General features: G+C 55.5%; 1 protein-coding gene across 13 annotated transcripts in view; it reads left to right on the top strand.

The window, feature by feature from the left end:
* NRXN2 (neurexin 2) overlaps nucleotides 1-16,045 on the top strand; it is a 110,535-nt gene that overhangs the window by 26,528 nt on the left and 67,962 nt on the right. For 8 of the 13 annotated variants that reach the window (XM_061406834.1, XM_061406838.1, XM_061406837.1 and 5 more), the window contains 3 exons: nucleotides 1,587-1,616; nucleotides 3,772-3,843; nucleotides 8,121-8,422. In XM_061406834.1, the coding sequence (XP_061262818.1) occupies nucleotides 1,587-1,616; nucleotides 3,772-3,843; nucleotides 8,121-8,422 (404 nt within the window). The remainder of the gene's footprint in view (nucleotides 1-1,586; nucleotides 1,617-3,771; nucleotides 3,844-8,120; nucleotides 8,423-16,045) is intronic. The other 5 variants (XM_061406846.1, XM_061406833.1, XM_061406832.1 and 2 more) reach the window with 2 other exon arrangements.

The following is a 16,045-nucleotide window of genomic DNA, read 5'->3' as shown; positions in this document are numbered from 1 at the left end:
GTTTCCAAGGGCAGTGCGGTGCTGCAAGGCCGTTCCTTCCCCACTTTCTTGGTCAGACCCCACGGGTGCAGGGGTGGGGAGGTGAGGGCGGAGGTTGGTGGGGCTGACTGGTTGCCTGGGGGAGCCCCGGGGTCTCAGCTCAGCTGTGGGGCCTGGTGCTGCTAGCCTCTCTGGAGGGGAGTTTTCTTTGACTGGTGCCTTTCAGGGACTGGGGTACTGGTCGAGTGGGCCAGAGTCTCTCCCCCCGAGGCCGAGGGGGCCCCCAAATCAGAGCTGACAAGGCTCTCTCAAGGGACCAAGGCGACTCTGAAAAAAATCCCAATCAATCTTACTCTCAGTCTTGGATGTAGGGCTGGTGTTTCCCATTTCCAAAATTCAGCTCTTGGGGCACCTCAGAGGAGACCTGGCCAGAGAAAGAGGATCCATAGAATAGGTTTTGTTTTTTTCATAAAATAGTTTGAGTGAGGTGTGTTGGCCTCTTAGGGAGCTCCCTCCTGGGGGTCCTGGCTGTCCTCTTTTGTCTTTGCTATCCGAGGGTGCTGGCCTAGCCTCCCGGGCCTCTGCATGGAAGGTCCCAGACCCCCATTCTTTATTTATTTAATTTTTTGGCCATGCCCCAGGGCATGTGGGATTTTAGTTTCTCGACTTCTGAGGGGCCCCCTGCAGCAGAAGTGTGGCGTTTTAGCCACTGGACCACCAGAGAAGTCCCAAGACCCCCTTCTTGATCCAGCATGCCCCTAGATTCTGCTTCCTCCTACCTGCTGCTGCTCTTTGTCCTCCTGAGCCCCAGTTTTCTCGCAGAACCCGGGTGTGCAAGGTGCCTGCTACCCATTCCAAGGCTGTGGGGAGTGCAGCTTGGGCGAAGGGGCCTGGATAGAGGCTTTTCCACAGCCCCCTTTGGTGGGAGAGGCCGTCCAGGCCCAGTCTCCTCACGCCCCAGTCCTTCCGTCTCTGCCAGGCTCGTGGGATGGGTGGAGGGTGGAGATCCCGCTTGCCAGCTCAATCCCATGCTAACAGGACACTCTCTCTCTCTCCAGGTGGCTTTGATTTTTGTGTCGTGTTTTATTTTCTCCTTCATCTGAATCGTTTTTCTCGTTGACTGTTTTTTTTTCTCTCCGCCTCCCGGAAGAAAAAAAAAAAGAAAAAAAGAAAAAGGAAAAAGCAGCCCTCCCAGCCTCATGCTTCTCCTCCTTTTCCTTTTTTTTTTCCCGGCAAGAAGAAAAAAAAAGAAACCAAACTCTCCTCTCCCCCGTGCAGTAACTCCCTGCCCCCTCCTCCCTCTGGTTCTGCCTGTACCCCGTCCCCCTTTCCGCCGCCCCCTTTTCTCTCTCTCTCTCCCCTTCTCGTGCCCTCCACCTTCTGTTTCGGCATCGGGGCCCCTCCCCTCAGCTCTGGGCTGGGGGCTTTCCCCCCGATGTCTGTCACAAGTTAAAAGGGTTTTTAAATTGTGGCAGCAAAAGCTTTTTTCTCCCCTCTCTCTGGCTGATTTTGATGACTCGTGTTTTCTTTGTTTCTTTCCCTTTTTCTTTCTTTTTTTCTTCCTTTTTTTTTCTCCTTTCTTTCTTTCTCTCCTTCCCCTTTCCAAGGTCCGGCTCACCTGACGTTAAACAGCGAAGGTATGGTTTGAAGTTCTGGTTTGGTTTGGATTGGATGGCCCCCAACCTGCGCCTGGATTTTCTGGCCCCGCCCCCTCCCCACCCTCTTCCCCCTCCTCCACCTGCCCCGCCTCCTTCCTGCCTTCCTACCCCCTTCCTCTGCCACATCTTTATTTTACTGGGTGCTGGGGCAGGGGGTGGGGGGCTTTTCCCCGTGTGTGCTCTCCGCTCCCCTAACCCCTGACTCACTCCATTCGCCCTCATCCCACCTTGGTTTCTGACATCAAGAGATGTTTGAACTCCTGCCGTTGTCTCCAGTCACCTTTTTTGCGTTTTCCTGATAGTGTATCTTGCTTTTTTTTTTTTTTTCTTTCTCATGGTGGTGTTTTATTTCCTTCCACTCATTCTGATCATTCTTTCTCTTCTGTGAACCCAAATACAAAGAGAAAAGCATGGGCTGGAGGAAGAGGATTTTAGGCAGCCTCATTCCCCTCACCCTGCTGCTGTAGGATGCCCCCTTTCCACAGCTCCCCCCTACCGCCCCACCCAGGCCCATACACCCTCCCCGGTGACTTGAGGATGTCTCCTGACCCTGTTTGACAGATGAGGGCATTTAAGCCCAGAGATGACTTGCTAGTGATTACACAGCCTTTAATTGGTGGTACCTTTGGGACTGCTCAGCTATTTTTAGCCTCCCTTCGACCAAATCCTTACCATCTTTAAAAGCCCTGGTGTTCAGCAAACCTGGAGACAGAGCCCAGGAGTCCTGACCACGATCCCCCAGCTCTGACCTTCCTGTCACTGACTCCCTCCCAGACCCTCAGGCACTGCTCCCGTACCCAGGTGGTCCTCTGTCGGGGCTCACCTTCCAGAGAGATGGGGTGAGGGTCTTAGCCCGTAGACAGGAGAGGCCTACAGGATGCAGGCTGGGCTGTGGGGAGAGACTGAGATCTGGAATGTGATGGATTTAGGCCTGGGGCGGTAGAGACCTGGAATTCATGCAGGGATGTGAAATTATGACAAGAAATGTGTGAAAGGAGGAAGTCCCGAGTGGGTAGTCAGGGTCTGGCTGGTCGATTCACATCCTTCTTGCCTCTCAGTGCCTGGTTCTGGAGATGCCGGCTATGGCTTACCATTGTTATAGATGAAGGCCTGAAGGATCCCTAAAGCCCCCACCCCCACCCCACCCCCGAAAGGCCACAGCTCAGGCATTATTCTAGCTTTATTTCTGGGGACTGGGGTTGGAATCAGGGCCCAGACAGGGACTTTTAAACTCCATCTTTGAGTTCCCCTCAAGAACCATCTCCTAGGGGCTGGTGGTAGCTGTGGTGCTTGGGAGACCCTGGTCGGGATGGGCGGAGAGCTCAAGGCAGCCTGGGGCCCAGATGTGGTGACTGTGGGGACTTTGGAGAGGAGGCCCAGGGTCAGGGGACTGGGCACCGGGGAGCGAGATGTCCTCCCTGAGAAAGGCCTTCCTGCTCCCACGGTGAGCTCGGTCTGGCAGGACCTGCTCGTGTGCACAGCCCTGCTGAGGGCACCATGCAAGGACCAGGAGCAAATGGAGCGCAGCCCCGCCCCTGGGAAGCCCCTCGGGCTAACTGGCCAAGAAGTGGACGAGGGCAACCTTCATTTACTAGCACACACTAATAAACGAACAGGTGTAGAGGGAGAACCAGGCTTGCCTTGAATATGGGCAGAGAACAGAAGAGGGGTTTGGTGTGGGAACGGAGGTGGTTTTGGAAGAGGGGGTGCTGTGTCAAGCTTGCACGAGTGGAAGAGCAGGAACCTGGCCCAGAAGGTCGGGGTTGAGAGTGGCTGTGGACGTTCAGGGCCCCCAGGACCAGAGGGCTGTCCCGTTGGCAGGCTGTCGGGCAGAAGGGGCTCCTCAACCAGCAATGAGGCCTCTGCTCCTCCATCCCAATCTCCCCAGCCCTGGGCGAGGGGTGGAATCCGTGGCTGTGAGTGTGATGGGGTTTGTGGGGCTGGTGTTCTTGGTTTGTCAACCAGCTCCTTCCCCGGAGGCCCTGAAGCAAATGAGTATCCAGAGCACACCCCTACCCCCACTGTACCTCCAGGCAGGCACTCTGCCCTGGAAAGGGCCCTCTATCACCTCAAGGCTGGGGTGGGACTGCCTGGCTAGCCCCCTGTGCCTGACTCCCCAATTCTGCTTCTCCAGTAGGGTCCTTACTGTTCTCCGAGGGGGGGGCCGGGAGAGGAGGAGCCGGCGATGTGCACCAGCCGTCAAAAGGTCAGTGACCCCACAGTCCCCAGAGAGCCCAGCCCTTACCACCCCCGCAGGCCAACTTCACTTCCTGGAGGGCAGCAGAGTCAACAGAGGCCTCGCGCCTTCTACCGGCTCTGAGGTCAACCCCGCACCCGTAGTACCTGCCCTGGTGTGAAGGGCCACAGAACTCCGTCTCTTTCCCAAAGCCCTGTTGTCCTGATGACCTATTTCTAGAACACAGAGGTCTTCTTGTGGCAGTTGTTTAGGCCAAAGAACAGGGATGCCTTGAGAGTACCTGTTTCCCTGGGAGAGTGGCTGGGCAGCAGGTTCGACACCCCGTTTAACCGTCACATTCTGACGGCACGCTCGGTGTCAGCCCAGGGGGATTCTGGTGAAGACATTGGCATTTTTAATAGATATGTAACACAGGCGTCACTTCAGTGAGCCTTCACGCCCCACCAGTGGAAGGGCTTGTGGCCCTTGGTTTACAGATGAGACTGACCTCACCAATGCCCCTGAGGCCAGCCTGGGGCCCTTTATCCTGTCTCAGGGCTGTAGGTTTCAAGCTCCTTATTTTTCCTGCACTAAGGCTATCTCTTAAGAGAATCTTTTCCTAAGAAGTTTGCAGGGCAGAGAAGCAACCCCTCAAGGAGCTCCAGTGGGTGCCAAGCCCTAGGGCTGTCAAGTCCTGTTCTTTAGAACGTGCTGTTCTGTTGGCCTGGATTTCTGCCATCTCTGCCCTCTTCCCCAGCCGTTTGGTATCTCTTTCAGCTGACTCTCGAAAAAGTAGCTAGGCCACCCGCACTGGAAGTCTCCCCCAAGTTCCCTCGGCAAACCCCAGACTCTGCATGGTGTTCCCTTTGTCTGCACATTCATTATATCACTCGCCACACGGCATCGTAACTGTCACTTTACCTGGTTGCCTCCCCCTCTCAACCGAGCTCCCTGAGGACAGTGATGGGGTATTTTCGTTCGTATACCCCCGGTGCTTTCCACGGCTCCTGGCACATATGTAGGCGTGTGCTCAGCAGATTTATTTTAAATGGGCGAATGGGCTCTGTTCTCAAGGGGCTCATTGACGTTCTAACAAATAACTACAGTACAGTGTTGGTACGTGCGAAGTACAGGCAGAGTGCAGACTGTGTGCAGAGGAGCTAGTTTATTCATTGATGGAGAGGGAGAGGCAGCGCGCACACACACAGAACGTTACATCCCGGTAACACGAGTCGTTTATTTGTGGAATGGTTTACAGTTTAGGAAGCCTCACCCCATCCAGTCTTTTTCTAGATGCCCACAGCAACCTGGGAGGTAGGCAGACGATCTTTGTCCTGAGGAGGAAGCTGGGCCTTACAGATGCTGCCTCTTGGCCAAGGTCACAAAGCTGGTGTAAGAGCCAGCATTAGTGCCCAGGTCTTCTTTTTCACATCATACTTCCTCTCAAGGGAGCAGTACAAGATGTTACTAGGCAGTAAGTGCCAAATGAGCAGAACAGACAGCTGTAGTGCTTGAGAGCAGGGAGGGGCTGAGGGGGCTGGAGACCTTCCCAGAGGAGGGCTTTGAGCAGGGCCTGAAAAGGAGGCGGCTGCTCTGCCCCTCACGGCCTTTAGAGGTCTAGGACCCTAACAACTGGTCTCCAGCTACATCCAGCTTGACTGGGGACACTGGTGGGGCTCCACTTCCCCGACCCTGGGAGACAAACGAGTGTCAGCAGTGACCCCTTGCCTGTGCCAGGGACGGTTAGGAGCGGTAATATTCAAGGGATGCTGGGAGTTGTAGTTCCGGGGCGTCCACACGGCGGGATGGGAGCGAGCGCCCCCTGCTGTTTCAGGTCCCGTTCTTTTCAGAGCGGCTTCATGCTCTTGGGAGTTCAGCGGGCCTGGCGACCCCCACATGCTTACCTGACAGACCGCCCCCCCCCCCGCCCCGCATCCCCACCAATCCCAAGAGGTCCTGCTGCTTCCTCCCCACCCCAGGGCGGTCTTTGTCTGTCCTTCCCACCGTTCTTGGATTTTCTGGTTCACATTTACTCATCTCTTCTCCGTCGCTCTCCTCCAGTTCTTCCAGGTTCCCTCTGGCTGCTCCAAGCCTCTTCCCGTCCCTGGCCTGCTGGGTCTCTGGCGGGGACAGGCAATGGAGGACACGTTTACCCTGGCTCCTCTCCCAGGAGACCTGAGCAGAGCCCGGAAGAGTCGAGGAATGGCCTCGTTTCTCCACTTTGCCTTGGCAGCCGGGGTCCGGCTCTAGGCCCGCCTCTCTCCTTTTCACCGGGCTCTTTTGTTCTGTTCCAATCACTTTTCCACGTGGTTGCCTTATTCTTTCCTTTCTTTCTGTTTGACTCTCCTTTTAATATTTTCTTTGACTGCAGTGAAGGTGAGGGAGTGGGAGGGGAGGCTGGGCTTTCGGGAGAGACTAGGACGTGGAGCAAACTCAAGGTCAAACATGTTCCCTTTTCTGGTCCTTGAGCCCCCGGCTCTGCCAGTGCCTGGGCAGCAGGCCTGGTTGCTATGGAAACAGCAAGGCCTTGGCGTCCTTTCCCTAGAGGTCTCTGTCCCCCTTTCCTTGCTGGCCCTCTTCCATCACCCTTACCTGTCCCTTCCCAGTTAGTGCTTGTCTTTATCCAGATTGCTTCCCCATCACCTCTTGCTCGCTCCCAGCTCTGCGCTGTCTCCAGACCCCTTCTGTCCCCTGTGGTCCATTTTCTCCTTCTCCATGTGGCCTGCCTCCACATCACCATTCTTCCCTACTTTTCCCTCCTTATCTCCTCCTCTTTGTTTTCTGGCCCTCTCTGCTGGAGCCCTCAGGTGGGCAGAGTGGGGCTTCCAGCTGTCCCGATGTGGCCCGTGCCCCACCAGCCATTGCTGCCCCACAGCCTCAGGAAACCGGGCCTCGCCAGCTGCAGCAGTGCCGTGCCAGGCTCTGGGGCAGCAGCTGGTGCCTTGGCATCCGGAGGCAGTGAGGACTGAGTCTGCGGGCAGCCTGCCCGGAGGGAGAGCAGGGCTGTTGTGCAGGGGAGAGACATCTGCAGGAGGCGCACCCAGAGAGCCCAGGCTTCCACATGCCGTGCTGATGATGGGGCCTGGCATACTTCGGGCAGGTGCCTTCTGAGGGCCGAATGCCCCGCTTCTTCCTGGGCCTGGGGGCCTGTGCTGAAGAACCCCGCCCTCCACGGAGGCCCTCCGCCAGCTGTCTTGCTCACTCCCAGCCTCACCTGCGAGATGGGTGGGCCCAGCTGGAAGGAGAAACGAGTCGCTGTCAGAGTCCAGGTCCTCTGTGCTCCCTTGACTCCACGGCCCGTTTTCTTCCCTCAATGGATGTGGGCTCTGGCTCGTGAAGGTGTAGGGTTAGGACACCACCTTCCCACCACTAAGCCGTTGTCATCCATTTGTAGAAAGCTAAATGCCCCTAAGGCCCTTCCAATTGTTTTCACTTCTGTTTAAAGAGTGCCAGTGAAAGGAGCCCTGTGCTGGGTGTACACACACACACACACACACACGAGAGCCAGGCCTGCCCGTGTATCTTGCCTCCAGTCATCTCCTGGCACATGGGTCCTACACCTGCCCTCTGGCCACCCTCGGAGGCGCTCAATCTAGGACCTGTCAACACTGTCCTCTCAGGTTGGACTAGGAAGTTGGGGGGGATGGTGACAGCCATCACGGTGGCCTCCTGTGTAAGCCCCACCCCCTGCTCCCTGGGACATCTGTCACCCACATCACCCTCCCATGTGTCTTCCCCCTGCCCCCCCACCCCATTCTCTCCATTTGCTCAGTGCTATGAAGCAGGCCTGCTAGTCCCATCCCAGGTGGTCAGGCTTGAGACTGTTCCCAGGCAGTGAGAATGGCCATCACCGGACAAGAGGCAGGAGGGGGAAGTGGGCTGCACTCAGGAGACCCTTGGTGCCCCGCCATAGGGGGACACTCTAGGAAGACTTCAGGTGCAGCCTCTTGTCTCTCTTCCGCATCTTTCTGTTAAGGGGAGTGGCTGGGGGAGGGCTGGTGGGGGAGGAGACGGTGAGGCTGCCTGCTTCTGTCTGCTTCGCCTGGCCCTGTGGCAGCTTAATTGTCAGCTGTCAGTGTGAGAGCCACTTAGCAGCCTCCTGCCTTGGAGATAGGCGTGGAGGAAGCTGCTTCTGACAGCAAAGATGGCGGGGTCCAGAGAGGAGGGGGCCAGTGGAGGGAGGAGAGTGAGCCTATAGCTTGCAATTGGGATCGAGAGGCTCTGGGTACCCCGGCTGGAGGGGAAGAGGGAGGTCTGGAGTGCCCACGCCACTCAGCCCTCTTCCATTTCTCCACGGTGGCATCCAGGCAAGGAAGAGTTTGTGGCGACCTTCAAGGGCAATGAGTTCTTCTGCTACGACCTGTCACACAACCCGATCCAGAGCAGCACGGACGAGATTATGCTGGCCTTCCGCACCCTGCAGCGCAATGGGCTGATGCTGCACACGGGCAAGTCGGCCGACTACGTCAACCTGTCCCTCAAATCCGGGGCGGTCTGGCTCGTCATCAACCTGGGCTCGGGAGCCTTTGAAGCCCTGGTGGAACCCGTCAACGGCAAGTTCAACGACAACGCCTGGCACGATGTCCGGGTCACTCGAAACCTGCGCCAGGTAGGGGGAGCAGGAAGAAGGCCGGGGCCAGCGGCGTCTGGGGCAGAATGGGAGTGGGGAGCGAGGCCACCAGGATGTGGGGCCAGGCTCAGGCTGGGTGGCAGGGTGTGGTTCTGAAGGATGTTTAGGCTTTGGGTGGGCTGGCAGGGGCCAGGAGTGTGGCCGCAGTCGGCAGGCTGCAAGGACCAGGATCCACACTAGGGAGGAGGCTGCGGAGCTGTCCAGGGCCAGAGCCCGGGGGAAGAGGAAGGGCTGGGCTAGGATTGATGCTGGTGACTTGGTGCTGAGGTTTCAAGGGCTGGGGCTGAAAAATCAGGTGAACTGGCAGCAGGGCGATTCAGGACATGGAGGGATGAGACAGAACCTGAATGATGGGCCCTGGGAGTGCTCTGGGATGGGGAGACACTGGCCAGACCCTGGAGGGGCAGGTGTCCAGTTAGGGCAGAAAGTCTAGGACACATGGGGTGGGATGTGGCCTGCCCTCAGGCAGGGCCTTTGGGGCTGGGCTAGGCAGGGCCTTTGGGGCTGGGCTCAGCAGGGTCGGGGCAGCAGGTGTGAGCAGGGAACCGGCTGGAGAGGTGCTTGGTCCTGCCTCTCCTCTGGCAGCACCCCAATTCTCTCCTGTCCCGTCCTGTTCCTCCAAAGGGGCGCAGGCTCTCCCAGGGGTTCTTGACTGTCTTGCTGTGGCTTCCAGGCCTGCCCTTGCAGGAGCTCAGGAGACTCTTGGGGGGCGGTCCCTGCAGTCAGGACAGGGCTCTTCTCAGCGTCTCCAGACGCCCCCCACCCTGGAGGAGTGCCGATGCTTCTGGGCATTGACTCTGTCCTCAGTAGCTCTTGCCTCTCACAAGGTGCAGGGAGGCTGCAGCAGGCGAAGCACTCTCTCTGGCCAGGCTACTGCTCGACAGCAGCCCCCATAGCTTGTGTCCAGCCCTGAGAAGTTCCTGCCTCAAGCGTGGTCCAAACCAGAGCCTTTTTTGAAAGCAGATAAGGCTGCTGTGCATCCTTGATGGCTCCCGCCTCTGCCTCCGGACTCCTTGCCCTGCTTGCTGGGTGCCTGGGAGCCCCAGGCACCCGGGTGCCAGGCTCCTGCTGGTCCCTTTCTCTGGGTCCACCGCTTTCTCTCGTGGCTGGTGGCAGGGATGCTTTCCCAGCTCCACTCCAGCAGGCTAAGTGCAGCCAGGACCGTGGAACCCCTGAGGCCTGGGAGGCACCATCTGGGCTGGTTTGGAGCTCTTCTCTCACTCGGTACCTTCTCTTATTTCCTGGTTCTGGCTGAACTTCTTGGTGAATGAACTTCTGTTGTCTCTCCTCTTCACCATCACTGGCAACTTCCTTCTTCTCCTCTCCTTCCTCCCACTGAAGGCTCCTGGGGGGCAGGGGCTGTCAGACCTCACACTGTTCTTACCTGCTCCTCTTCAACCCACTGAGTCACGATCTAATGGGGCATCCCTCTCAGTGGTGACTTCCTCTTGCTGTCGGGACACCGTGACTAATCCACCTGCTCTTTCCAAGCCGCTGCTCCCTGCAGTAGTCGGGCTCCCACCCAGGCATCTGTTCTCAGTGCTCCCCAAGCTCCAAAGAGCCGCATCGTCCCCTGAGCCGGCTGGAGGGCTGTCCTGTGGCGTCACCCTGTTTACTGCAGGGCTGGGCAGAGTTGCCTTCTTGCTGCTGTTCTCTCCCCAGGACAGGTGTTGTCACCTGGTGCTGTCTTTGGCAACACACTGCAAGCCCAGAGTCCTTACCCGTGTGTCCTCTGGCCAATACATTGTCCATCTATACAGGATGTGTGCTCAGTCGTGCAGTCATGTCTGACTCTTTTGTGGTCCCATGGACTGCAGCCCGCCCGACTCTTCTATCCATGGGATTTTCCAGGCAAGAATACTGGAGTGGGTTTCCATTTCCTTCTCCAGGAGATCTTCCTGACCCAGGGATTGAACCCCAGTCTCCTGTGTCTTCTGCACTGGCAGGAGGGTTTCTTAGCACTGCACCACCTGGGAAGTCCTATACAGGGTACTGAGGGGAAAGACATGGTCCCACCCTCCCAGCCCTTTGGCTCTTGAGGAGACAGGATGAGTCTGCTAAAAGTGATCAGAGCCAATGGTGCACACAAGCGCCAGCTAAGTGGCAAGAATCTTAAATGTTCTAGGAACTCGAGAGACACAGACAAGTGGGCAAGGCTGTGACCAGGGAAGGTGGGAAAGCCACCTATAGGTGGTGAGGCCTGGCCTCCGCAGCACCAGGATGGACAGGGACTCACAGTAGCCTCCTCCGGCACTCACAGAGTTCTGGGTCTGAGCTGGTGACGGATGCAGACCACTTCCCCTGGCTGGCTCTACCAGATGGCTCAGAGCGGAGTCAGGTCATACTGACCCAAACACAAGCCTTCGGGGCTCAGGGGGTATCTGCTTCAAGACTTTGATTGAGAGGTCTTTTTAGAAGGGGTTTCTGGAGAGATGTATTTGACTCAAGTTCACATCCTTAAGTGTGAGCTGCAGCTCTTTTTGGGTCATTGTGACCATCAGGGGGATGGCTGTGCTCTGGATTCATTGCCAAGTCTATCCTCCCCAGGCCTTTTAAGTGCCTGGTTCTCAACTGAGGGAGGGGGTGCCCCCAGGAGGTTCTGGAAATGTCTGGAAGCATTTTGGGTGTCACAGCTTGGGGAGGGTGCTACTGGCATTTACTGGGTGGAGGCCAAGATACTGCTAAACATCTCCCAGTGCACAGGACAGCCCCACAGCAAAGAACGATCTGGCCCCAAGTGTTGGTAGTGCCGAGGAGAAGAAATGGTGCAGACAAGGGCCTCGTGGCGTTCTGGGACTGGAAAGATCCTTTTGTGATTTGAGGGGTAATGTAGGGTCAGGAGTGGCCAGGAGCAAGGACAGGGGTGATGTGAGAAGTGACATCTGCCCCAGCCTCTGGGAGGGCACTGGGGTTCATGTAGTTTTCCCCAAGTGATTAGAACAATGGGGGGACCGCCACCGGGGGGCAGCCTGGCCCAGAACTTACATGGAGGGGGTCTCCTCCCTTCCTCCTCTTGGTTCGTCAGCTTTGGGTGTTGGTCAGGAGGCCAGCTCCTAAGACTGGAAGGAGGCAGAATTTCTCCCCACCTCCCCTGAACCAGATAGTGACTCCTGGAATCATCCAGAACCTATTGGAACAGTGCAGTCAGGGCCAGAGGGAGCCTGGCTGAGACCACACCTGCTTTTGCTCTGCTTTCCCCCTGAATCCAGGCTTGAGGACTCTGCCCAGTGGTGTCTCCTGGGTGATCTTGGCAAGAATGATTCCATCTGAGGATTCCCTGAGGCCTCTCTTTTTTTTTTGGTTACGCTGGGTCTTTGCCAACTTCTCTAGCTATGTAGAGCAAGTTCTAGAGCACGTGGTGCTCGGGCTTAGCTGCAGCATGTGGGATCTAGTTCCCCAACCAAGGGTCAAACCTGGTCCCCTTGCACTGGGAGCATGGCATGTTATCCACTGGACCACCAGGGAAGTCCCTGAGGCCTATTTTTAATCTTGGGCACATTCTCCTCAGACACCAGTGTGCCTTCCCCACCATACATGCCAAGTGCCAATCCATTTCATCTCTGACCAGCTAACCAGCACCAGCTCTGGAGATAAGCTGGCCCTTGACGTATTATGTGGAGCTTCCTCCCACCCAGCTCCTATCAGGCTGTGCCTTGTATGGAGGCCCCCTGTACCCCAAGGAGGGAGTCCTCCAAGGATGGGGTCCGGCAGGCACTTGGGACTCCCTCCCCCGCCTTATGGCTCGGCCTCCGGGTCTCTCAGCCTGTCACACACCCTGCCTCAGGGCCTAACTGTGCTGCTGGGCATGCCCCGTCTACACCGGCTTCCTGAGCTGCCCGCTTCATTTCCACAGTGCTCCCTGAGGACACCACCATTCACCCTCCTTTCCACCGGGTGAAACCCTAGAGCTGGGGTTTGAATTGGACTGACTGGGTTCAAGTCACTGAGTGACTTGAGGCAAGTTACGCAACCAGTGTGAGGTGAGAGGGGCCTTTGAGGAGTGACTGAGGTGATGCCCCGGGCTTGGCACCACGTGAGCATCGTGGGCTCGCTGCCGCCTTTACTGTTAGTTGTGGGGTTTTCCAGCCCATCTCACCACCTTTGTAAGGCTTTTCTTGAGCCACCCCACCGCCATCCCCGCCCCTGCCCAGCCAGTCTCCCTTTTCGCTGTATTCTGGCCCTGTCACCACACTCTACCTGTGTGTTAATTTGTGTTCCTCTCTTCTCTGTTTCTAGGTGGTGAGCTCCTTGAGTGCTTCTCTTTGTCTGCGTTGTGTCTTAGTTGCCGCGCACGGACTCTCTAGTTGTGGCGTGTGGTCCCAGTAGTTGCCGTGTGGGCTTAGTTGCTCCTGGGCATGTAGAATCCCAGTTTCCCGACCAGTGATGCAACCTGTGTCCCCTGTACTGAAAGGCAGATTCTTAACCACTGGACCACCAGGGAAGTTCCCCTTGAGGGCTTAATACCAGAACCTGAGTGTTTTTGTTTGTTTTTCTAGTGGTTTTGCTGGTTCCTTTGGGTTCTGCCTTGAAGCCAGTTGGTGAGGTTTTGGACAGATTAGCAGATCTAATTATTTCATATGAGCCCGGAACTACTGTTGTCTTCTGGGAAAAAGTCCTTCCTTTACGCTCCCGCCCTCTCTTTGGAGTTTCATCAGGATCTGTCCCTTTCTTACAGCACTGATCAGATCGCACCCTCATATCTCTCGTTCATGGGCCCCCAAGTTCAAGGGTCTCGTTTCTCTTTTGTATCTCACCTAACTTTTCTAACAATCCTGTGGAGTGGGAGATACTTCCATTCACCAATGAGGGAAAAGCAAGTTGAAGAGCTGGCCCAAGGCTATCCTGTGGGAGTTGGAGGGTGAGAGTCTGTCTGACTCCATTCCTCTGCCTCCTGGGAGGGCCTGGCTGTCGTCCTTGGTGTGCAGTGCTAAAGGGTCTGTCATTTGCCTTATGGTCCTGCCATTCTCAGATGTCCCCATGTCTTGAACCATCTAAATGTTCTGCTGTCTCTTGAAAAAGTGGGGCCATCTTATCCAAGTCCTCTTTCTTTTGTCCTGAGTTTTTCTTGCTCCATAGAGACTGCCTTCATCCAGATTGTGATTTGTGTGTATAAACCCCTTCTTGACTTTCTTGAGGGGCTGGAGCTACGTCGAGACTTCAAGGTAGAGATGGGGCAAGGTTTTGTCCAAAGGCCCTTGGTCGTGGTAAGTTACACTTGCTGTAGTCACTGACCTCTTCCCTCTGTGATTGATGTCCTCCTCCCTCATCACACATGGTCCTCCATGTGTTCCTGTCCTCCAGGGGCCCTCCAGCTGCTTCTGTGGCTGGGGCAAAGCCTTCCTTGCCCAGCTGTTAGTCTGAAGCCCCAGCTCTCCAGATTCTAGCATCTGGGAAGGTGTGGGCTGCTGCCTCATGGGCGCAAGCTGGGTGCCGGTGGAGCCTCCACTCTAGTGTGTGGCCTCAGTTGCCCGCTAGGGCATGACTGCCGCATTCTGGATCTGCACTCTCTAGATCTAGAGGAGTCCTGTCTCATCCACCGCAATGTCGCTGTTTGTCAGAGAAAGCAAGGATCTCTTGACACAGCAGTGGGAGGCCCAGGCTTTGAATGCACAGCTCTTCCCTCTCAGTCTTGTTTCTTAATTCACTCTTCTGTTTGTTAAAGATGAAGTTGTCCATGAAAGTTGAAAATGGGTTTTTCCTTATTTTAGTTTCTACAGCCAGTTCTAACTTCAAAAGAGTGGAAGTTGGACTTTTACCTGCAGTGCCTCTTTTCCCCTGTCTCGTTTGACTGGTGCAGTGGTGTCAGCAAACTTGCACCTGTTTTGGTGCCATGGGTGTAGCTGTCATGCAGCTAGTGTTTCCTTGCCCTGAGTAGTTGGCCTGTTCATTTCCCAACAGTCCTACTGGCCGATAGGACCAGTCTTTGTACCATGTGTTATCCCGTCTCTGTACGGGAGGTCCAGTCTCTGTACCTGCAGTTAGACTCTTGTCTTCCTGCTAGGTAAACTGCTTCTGCATCACTAATAATTAATATTGGTCATTCAGAACTCCTAGCTGCTAAATATTGAATTCTGTTATTTTTAATTATACAAGGCCCTTATTAATTGTCTTACTGAATTAGTCCTGTGCCCACTGGTTATAACAGCTCTCTAACTAATGGGTCTGTCCCCAGAAGACCTTTCCTTCTCACAGTCACACTCTTGGGCTTGCAGTTTAGTATTTGATGGACATCAAGCAGTAGTGTCCCAGCATCTCTGTCACACAGGGTGAAGCTGCCTCAGCCCCGCTGACATCTCCTCAAAGGGAAATTTTCAAGGTGGTTCTTGCTGCCGTCTTTGACCATGAGGAGAGGAAATGAATATAGAGCTGCATGAGGGTGGGGCTTCTGGCTTCTAGAGTCTGGGGTAAAAGAAATTGGCTTCTAGTTTAGACAGGAGTGAGGAATTTTAGAGGGAGGTGGGTCTTTGTGTTCCTTCTTATGTTGTGGTACGTGGGGGGAGTGGATTTCTGGTGCTGGCTGTGGGGAGTGGAGGCTTGGGGGTCTGTGGGTGTGGGGAAGGAGGGTGGGCTGCTGGGAAAGCCTGACTGATTGCACAGACTTGCACGAGTGATGGTGGAGGCGGCGGGGAGTACTTCATTCTGGGAGAAACAGCTGCCCAAAGGGGCATAAGAAAATAGGGTGGGATGATTGAAGAACTAAGGGAAATTTGGGGGCAGTGTGGGCTCTGCAAAGTCAAATTAGGATTAATTTAGGAGCTCTGGGTGGGAGAGTGGGTGAGGGGAGGAGGGTTTGGGATGAAGTGTGATGTGAGAGTGAGCCTTCTGCCAGCCCATGAAGGGCAGAGTTTCCTCTTCCCTGTTCTGGTGGTGACTTGCTCTCTCTTCCTTTCTGAAGGAAGAGAAACAGGAAAAAATATAAAGAGCTGCCCTTCCCTGGTCCATGACTCCTGGGTCTATTTGCTATCTTCCATCCCCAGGAAAAGCAGACATCCATATTCCCTCCTATACTCCTTGGGAACCCCTTCCCTTTTGCTCCAAGTGAAATTGCCTCTCATTCAAGCCAGTCCTGGGATTCTCTGGGGGCCTTGACCATTCTCCCAGTCTGACAGCCAACTGGCCCATCACCAACCAGTTAACCCATTAACTCAACATGGTCACTGGTCAGCCAGTTGGCCAGCACCAATTTGCTCTTTAGCCAGTTCTCTGGAAAGCCATCTGGTCGACCAGTTAGCCAACAAACCCCTGCGTTCATTACCTGAGTCAATAGCCCGTGCCTTTCTCACACCCCTATTCCCCTTCCTGCCTTCCCCTCAACTCCTTAACATTTCAGCCCATAGGACTTACTAATACTGCATAATTGGGTCTGCTTCTTAACCCCCTGCCTTCCCTCTCTCACCCTCTGTTGGAAAACCCCGTTGCCAACTCTGTGTGTGTTACTAACACGCTTATAACCCCGGGGGGACCAAGGGATGGGCAGGGACAGGTGGGGCAAGGTATGAGTGAAAAACCGAACTAACCTTTCTGTCTCATCTGCGGAATGTCGCCATCTTTAAGTCTTTGCTTTCCTGGTCTAGTTCTTTTGTTGTTTCCTTCTCTACTAAC

Source organism: Bos javanicus, chromosome 29 (genome assembly GCF_032452875.1).
Source record: "Bos javanicus breed banteng chromosome 29, ARS-OSU_banteng_1.0, whole genome shotgun sequence".
Lineage (NCBI taxonomy): Eukaryota > Metazoa > Chordata > Mammalia > Artiodactyla > Bovidae > Bos > Bos javanicus.
Note: the sequence above shows the minus strand (reverse complement) of the source record. Positions and strands in the feature narration are given on the sequence as shown.